The 8,641-nt window shown below is 30.0% G+C and overlaps 1 protein-coding gene across 7 annotated transcripts in view; it reads right to left on the bottom strand.

Moving 5' to 3' along the window:
* LOC106458674 overlaps window positions 1–8,641 on the bottom strand; it is a 53,195-nt gene continuing 44,554 nt past the window's right edge. For all 7 annotated transcript variants that reach the window (XM_022384941.1, XM_022384940.1, XM_022384939.1 and 4 more), the window contains 5 exons: window positions 6,781–6,970; window positions 4,178–4,317; window positions 3,564–3,625; window positions 1,827–1,971; window positions 1–1,307 (listed from right to left, as the gene is read on the bottom strand). In XM_022384941.1, coding sequence (XP_022240649.1) covers window positions 1,087–1,307; window positions 1,827–1,971; window positions 3,564–3,625; window positions 4,178–4,317; window positions 6,781–6,970 — 758 coding nt within the window. In that variant the 3' untranslated portion in view covers window positions 1–1,086. The remainder of the gene's footprint in view (window positions 1,308–1,826; window positions 1,972–3,563; window positions 3,626–4,177; window positions 4,318–6,780; window positions 6,971–8,641) is intronic.

Here is an 8,641-nt window from a genome sequence, read left to right as displayed (position 1 = left end):
AATTCTTCATAATCTCTGAATAGTGGGTGACCCAGTCATATATTAAATTCTGTCAATAGATACCATTAGCATTACAAAATACTAGTATTAAGTTGGGTAATGTGTTAATGAAAACCATTTGTATTTTTACATGTGTAACAAAAAAATACTGAAGCTTATACAAACAATTTAAGTTTCTAAAATATAAGAATTAAATGTTAAACAATTTTTGAATTTTGTATATAAAAAACCTTAGATTCAAAATTTTCTTCCCTTATCTGTAGGATTTACTGTATACTAAAACAATCTCATATTTTGTTTTAATAGAAGAAACCCAGGATTTTTCATGTCGGTATACTCTGTTGAAGGTTTCAAAGAAAACTTCAAAGTAACATTACTATTACACATCCGAAAAGTAACACAACTAGTATTCGTTGTCCAACACGGTCAACACTAGAGTACTACAATCAACAATTAAAACATTCATTTGTTTAACATGGTGCATTACAAATAATCCAAAATCTTACATCAAGTTCCAAAAACATGTTAAAGCTTAAAAACCAAACTATTTCTCAACTTTCTGTTTTCCCAATAATCTATATTTCCTGAAAAAAAAATTCATAAAGTATCTAGAATTTTCATTTAGTTTTATATACAAGTAAACTACAGTTTTTAGTATTTCCACTGTCGACAAGCTTCAAATTTATTTTGTTTCCTCAGGCTCTGTTTCTGTAAAAACAAAGTAATGCAATTCTTTAATTTCCTCTTCAGCTGAAAAATTCTGTACTGCTTATTACTTGTTCCTCTTATTACTGTACTCTCACTGAGGGCTTATAAACTTTGTACTTAGTAACATTCTGCTAACTTTCTGAAGAAATACTGGTACTGCTTATTGCTGTTCCATTTCTTATTTCACTCTGGCTGATGTCCCACAAACTTTCTACTTCACTGCCAAGAAGCTGCCCTTCAGAAAATGTTGAGGTGACATCTTTTACTGGCTCATCATCTAGTTCATCGTAATCTTGTCTTAAACTATCATTGTTCACATCACTTTTAGTGAGGTCATATACTTTTCTAATATGTTCGTCAGACTTAGGAGCAGGTTCATCAAAAACATTCCATCTCCTCAACTGGAAGTTGACTGTCTCCTGTAGCAGCAGCAATCTCTCCCTCTGATAAGATACTTCGAAAGGAGTGTCCAACATTCCTACCAAGATTTACTAATGGGAACTCTCCCTGACTTATATCTACTTCACCAGTTTCCTTTAGAATACTCATAGCAATCTCTGTTCCTCGTATCTCACCCGAGCTCAGCTCTCTCCAAACTTCTAACAAAATAAAACAATACTTAAATTTTTTCAAAGCCACAATATGAAAAATAAAAAATTACTTCCATAATAAAGATATATTCACAATTAAATGGATCATTAATATTTGTACTTGTGATGGAAATTTATAAGGAATGTTTCCGAAAATATCAAAATCTTAATAAAAAACATTCTGAACTCTACGAAACTATACAAATGGTTGGTGTAAATCTCAAAAATAGTTTGTTTTTCAGTTAACTCAAGTATGTTACATTATGGAATGTTTAGAATATTGTATGTTTATGTCTAAATCTTACAGAAATAGTCCTAAAACACATTAAAATTAACTTCTATAAAATCACAATAATTTTTTTAATTTTCACCATTCATATTTACATGAACAATTAATAGTTATTGCAGTGACATCTGACTTAATAGTTTAATACAAGACTATTTAAAGATTACAAAATAAATCACTACGAGAAGAAAAAAATTCTTTTTCTGATTCAGCCTTTATTAATCACATTTTTAGGTAATTACCTTTCTTCCAATTTTTTCTAAATCCATTCTCGCCATTTGAATCAGATAATCGTCTCAAAACTTTGGAAACTGGGTCCTGTAAAATCTGAACATTTAGGCTGGACGGCTGAACCTCTCCTTCACTTAGTGGATGATCGTGACTAACCTGTGTATTTAAATTGAAGACATTTGTATTGATAATAACAATTGTCACATGTGACAGAAATAACAGTTTCATCTTTTCTTGTATACTGAGTGATGACATTACACACCTTCTGTCAGTTTGTTAGTGTGATCAGTGTTCCTGCTGTTAGAATAAGCTAAGTATTAATATTGTATGTCTTCCCTTTCTAACACTATTCACATAGGAGATTATTACCATTAAAGGTTAAGTTGAAAAATTATTCAAAACCCTTCATTAGTCATGTTTTCCAAGTGTTTTAATGTTGTTAAATTCATCTTCCAAGATTTCAAGCTAAGTATTAATATTGTATGTCTTCCCTTTCTAACACTATTCACATAGGAGACTATTACCATTAAAGGTTAAGTTGAAAAATTATTCAAAACCCTTCATTAGTCATGTTTTCCAAGTGTTTTAATGTTGTTAAATTCATCTTCCAAGATTTCAAGTAGTTTTTATTGGGAAACTCGTTTGTTTAACAATTGTTCTTTTATTAAATTCATTAACAGTAATAAGAACTGTTATTTCTTTTAAAATAGTATATTATAAATAAATGTATTATTAGTTTGAAATTAGTGGTAAGAGTTGGAAAAAGCTTTAGACTTCTGACCAAGTTAGCTAACTATGTAGTAAGGTACTTAAATAATAAAAGAATTCAACATCCAGTGAAGTTGGAGTCATTTGGAAAAGCTTGCTGATTTAACAAATAACTATTAAAGTGGTATAATAAATTCATACACATCTTCCCCTTCACTATAAGTTGTTAGAGTTAAGATGTTTAGAAAGTGAACATCCTTAAGAAGTTTTCAGCTTTATTAAAAACTGGGTGTTTTGATATAATTGTTCCCAAGTAATACTTAGCTTTTAGAAATAGATGAAACTGCAGTAATAAAACCTGTATTTAAATATACAAAATTATCAAAGAAATACTACTAAGTTCCCAGAAAAAGGATAAAAGAGCACAGTTTGAATTAAGCTTATTGTAAATTGCAATTATATTAGTTGTAATCTGGAGTAATTAAACAAACAAATAATCGAAATTATTAGAAAAAGAATTATTTTTTTTCTATTATAATTTTAATAGCATACATTTAGTTTTATAAGTGTAACGTAAAATTTTAAAATATTAAGTTCTATAAGAAATACCAATTTTGGAAATATAAAACAAAATAAGTATAATGCATATTTAAATAACTTTTCATCATAATAAACCTACTAATTGTGAAGTACAATATGCATAAATAATTTTTACTGTAAAGTTTATTAACCAGAAAAAAAAAAAGTTTGGCTGCTAGATCAGAGGCATGCCAATATAGTGAGGAAAAACAAAATTAAACAGTACTAGACCAAGCGATAGAGAACTATTTGGTAAGTCTTTAAAAATTTAGACTTGTTACCAAAACATTTGATGTTTTACGTTCCATTACACAAAAACGTCTAAGTAATCAAACTACAGTCAAGTCTATATAAACCGTTTACAGATGTAAGTTTAAAAAAATGATTATAATCCAACAGTAAAAACAAAAGTATAAACTTAATCAAAATTACCCATAAATACTATTAAAATAAAATCAGACCTGATCATCCTGAATATTTTCAAAGTCTTGAAATGTACTATAAAATTCCCCATTTTCAACTCCTGAAATCAAAAAAAATATATTTTTTTTCAAAGGATAAGTTCAACTAGAATGTGGAAAAAGTATTTAACTAACTTAATTTTTCTTTCATTGTAGAATAATAAGTTCACATTAACATTTTATTCCTTAATTTATGATAAAATTCAAAACAACAGAAAACAAACTGGTATGAAACCAAGTAAATGGTAATTTTCAAATCATTTTATCACTAACATCCATAATAATAATAAAATGCCAACTCTTAATGTTACAAATAAATTATTATTTTTCACAGACCTGGCCAATTAAAAATCAACTATTTCAGCTTTCATGAAGTATGGCATTCAGAACCAAAACACTTCCAGCAGTACCTTGTATTACTTAAGACTGATGATAACAATGCTTCGAGAACATATGTCAATATATATTTTTACACATAGTAAGTAAATAAATCAAGCTTTAAAAGATCATTCGATAAAAGTGAATATACAGTTTTAAAAAAGGACCCTGTGAAGTTGAAATGACTTAGATTTAGTGATTCATTAATAATTGAAAATGTTAATGAAATTTCATACCTGTAATTCGCTCTGTTTTTTTTATAAGCAACTCCCCTTCTGATATAGGATCATCGGTGCTGTCTGTGGTGGTGGCAAATGTAGAATCACAAACAGTGTTGTCTTGAGAATACTGGACTGCTGCATCTTGCACATTAACTCTGAAGCCAGTGAATAACAGAAACAAAAAGTTTTCAAGAACAACAACAGCATCATCATAAGAGTAATTCATTATTATTAAACCAGTTTGATTTGTTAGCGTTAGCTCCAGGACAATTTCATGGCTTTTGATTAAACCTTGTCAAGAGCTTGTAACTCTCCAGTATTACATCTGCTTAAAAACCTTTGATAAAATTGACACTGTTTCAAAGTCAGTTACTTTACAAAATATATAAACTGAAAGAGGGCTAGGATTTTACAATCCGTACATAAATAATCTTTTTAATTAACATTTAGCATGTGCTTTCTTATCACACACACAGAAAAGATGTTTTCCAAAACTTGAAAGAAAATATGTAATGAAGACAATATATATCATCACTTGTAGTTAGATGTGTAGGAAATCTGTGCAAAAACTATTTGCACAAGCTTCTTAATACTGAGCTGATAGTCTAGAGCGAAAGCAACCAGTAAACAGCATCCACTACTAACTCTTGGGCTACTCTAATCAAATAGTGGGATTTGATTCCACTCTTACAATGCACTCATGGCTCCAAAGTGTGAATCAAAATTTTGCAGCAACAAGATTTGAATCAGGAACTCTCAGATACTCGGTCCAACGTGCTAACCACGAGGCACTCGGTCCAACGTGCTAACCACTAGACACTCGGTCCAACGTGCTAACCACTAGACACTCGGTCCAACGTGCTAACCACTAGCCACTCGGTCCAAGGTGCTAACCACTAGCCACTCGGTACAACATGCTAACCACTATACACTCGGTTCAACATGCTAACCACTCGATCCAACATGCTAACCACTATCCACTCGGTTCAACATGCTAACCACTCGGTCCAACATGCTAACCACTAGCCACTCGGTTCAACATGCTAACCACTAGCCACTCGATCCAACATGCTAACCACTAGACACTCGATCCAACATGCTAACCACTAGGCACTCGGTCCAACATGCTAACCACTAGGCCGTGCCAAACCTCATCACTGATGTTCTACACAGATACTTCTCTACTTGTTGTGAAATATTTTTTATTACAGTTACTTGATTAGCATTATTAAAAATATAACAGACAACTTCAATTATAAAATTTCTTTACATAAAAAAATATTCAAATTTCAAATATTTGGCAAGCAACAGTTGAAGAAATTGATTTTTAGATATCTCATAAAATTTTGATTTTCTACAATAATTTCCATAACAATGACAACCAGTTGCAAATAAATATTTTATGATGTTTTATTTATTATATAACATATTATATTCTAATATGCAAACTTGAGACATGAATAACTGACGATTCATTTTGGTAATTTCAATCTATAGTGTACACTTTTGCATAAATTATAAATGTTTTTACTTAATACGGTGGTGTGTCTTTACTTGTATTAAAAACTATTTAGAAAGTCTTTTGAAGTATTTTCTATATTTAAAAAAAAAGATACAAAAATTAGTAAAGCCAAATTCAAAAAGTTTAAAGTGACATTTAACACAAGTAACTTTGTTTTCAGATTCATATGTCTCTCACTTTTATTCTTATTAATTTTCATAATCTTAAAGATTTCTATTTCCTCCTTCACATTTTTTCAATATGTGTGGATATATGGATATTTGAAGAAAAAAATTACCAATTACAATAATTTATTATGATTGTATCAATTTATCACAGTTATTAAAACTACCTTTAAATTAACCAGTGTTATTGTCATTCAAACAACACAGTAAGATTTTTAAAGAAGTACTTTGTACAAATTCATAAAAAAACAGTAATCACACATCAGCATAATAATGCATAAATGATTAAAGAATAAACAAAATATAAGAAACCCTACTAGTTTTAACAGCCCAAGCTTATCATTCTCAGGGGCCAAAGTAAACTGTTTTCAGTGTCTTGTACATTCAAGTTCAAAACAGTTCAGAAAGGTCATCATTTACTAATAGCCATAGAGTGCAAAGTTAATTTAAAAAAAAAAAAAGACTTTCCAAATAAGATTTAGGTTCAAATCTATTTCATTACTGAGCATTTTCTCACATGTTCACAAAACCAACCACAAAATTAATTTATATCTATCATAAAATTATTGCTGAACCAATAGTCTTCCATCAATGCAACACAAGATAATTGCTACAAATATTTTAAACTAGAGAAAACATGCTCAGTAATGAAATGAGATTTGAACTCAATTTTATTTGAAAGGTTTTTTCCTAAATAATTTTTGCACTCTGTGATCTGTTAGAAAATGTTAATTTTTCTGGACCATTTTGAACATGAGCTTACAAGACACTGATAACACTTGTACTCCCATCCATTGAGAATGACAAGTTTAACCTGTCAAAACTAGTTGGGTTTTTATGTTTTGTTTAAAAGATTTTTACTTTCTTCTATAAAAAAAAAATGCTTCTCTGAAATTATCATTAAATTCAAAAAGAAAAATCTACATCAGTACCCCAAACAAGAAGATGAACTTTCAGACTTCTCAGCAACAAGTTCAGTATTTAGAGGAGGAGGAGGAGGTGAAGGAGAAGGAGTGCTTGGATGATCTGGCATCATTTGAGAAGTTGTCTGAGGAGGAGATCTCTCCGGTGTTGACACTGGAGGGAAGGTTTTAGTGGTTAAGCTTGGAGATTGTGATTTGCCTGTGAAAATTACCAAGTTAGTCCAACTAATAATGTTCACAAAAGTTGTAATTTTATTGAGCTTAAACACACGTTTTGAAAAAGTAGAGAATTTTGTTTTTTAAATACTTAATAGAGGACAAAAGTAACATGGTTTTATATGTTATTGAAAACTGCAACATCTAAGCCACTAGCAGAGGTAGGCCTATTTAAAGTTTTTAAATACATTCAACCATCAAAGAGTGTGCATGCATTAACTTATAAAGTGGTGAAATATTTATTAGTTTTAAAATCTCAAAATAAAAAAATTAGGATTATGAAACCAGTGGTATTGCCCAAAATACCTATGGTACTTCCATGCCCATGATGTACAGAAACTCTGCTGAACATAAACCTTTCCAAACATGGAAAAATGCAAAGCTACCAGGTACTAATGGGTCTGTTTCTACTCACTTTTGTGCATGTATTGTACTGCAGGTTGATATCATCAATGTCAACTCATTTTATTATGCCAGTGCACTTTATACAACTGATAACACATCATCTATACAGACTTGCAATGCAATATTGAGCTATTAAATTTAATAGTCAATAAACATGCAATGTTTGATATGCTTAAAAACTGCAAGAATACTTCAAAAGTCAGGCTGGCAAACAAAGACCATGATACAGGTAAAATCTATAACAGGTGATAACTTGAGTTAGGCTTACCATCCTTTCCAGTCTAAGGTTTAATATAATAAATGTATAACTAAGTCTTACTCTCTGTTTCAAGACATATCAAACCTATGTTTATTTCTATTTTATTTTGTTTCTTACATGCTATAGTTGAATGATGTGTACAAGTAATATCACATGGATTCACAGGATCAAAAAGGTTAATTAAAAACTAATTAGGTAAACTGTACATGTCAAATCTCTATATTTTATGTTAAATTTTAATTACCGTTTGTTTTTTTACTTATAACACTAAAAATAATCACAAAGTAACCATAAAAGGGAAATAATATAAACATTTGTACAAATGATTAAACATAGTAGGTGAGCTGATGTTTTTTTTTAACTATCCAGCTCAATTATCTACTTTTCATATACAACTCAATAATACTTTTATTAAGTAATAACAAAATACAGCTCAGCAGCACACCTTAAAATGGATCTTGTTTTCAAAATAATGATCAAGTCAGAAACTGGAAAAACAATCAATTACATTATAAATCACAGAATAAACATTACTACTAATATGTTGAAGTTGATTAAGGATACTGAAACTGGTTTTGGTTATAACAGTTCAGACTGTGATTTCATTAGAATACACTTACTTTTATTACGAGTAATTACACAAACTATTAATTCTAAAGTTTAGAATATCTAACTAGTTGATAAATCAAAAAAAATTGTTTGTAATTAAGCACAAAGCTACACAATGGGTTATCTGTGCTCTGCCCACCACAGGTATCGAAACCCGGATTCTAGCATTGTAAGTCTGCAGAAACACTGCTGTGCCACTGGGGGGCAAAAAAAAGGACAATCCTTGTTAAAAGAATGACAGAAACACAAATGTAACAAGTTAGACATATTTCATTAGTTCCTTCAAAAGAATTCCTCTGGAATTCTGAATACACTAAATGTTTTCATTCTGTAGATCTACAAAGTTCAAAGTCATTTCCATCATTTTTTCTGTTGCTCATG

Source organism: Limulus polyphemus, unplaced genomic scaffold (genome assembly GCF_000517525.1).
Source record: "Limulus polyphemus unplaced genomic scaffold, Limulus_polyphemus-2.1.2 Scaffold500, whole genome shotgun sequence".
In the NCBI taxonomy this organism is placed as follows: Eukaryota; Metazoa; Arthropoda; class Merostomata; order Xiphosura; family Limulidae; genus Limulus; species Limulus polyphemus.
This window is presented reverse-complemented; position numbering and strand designations above follow the sequence as displayed.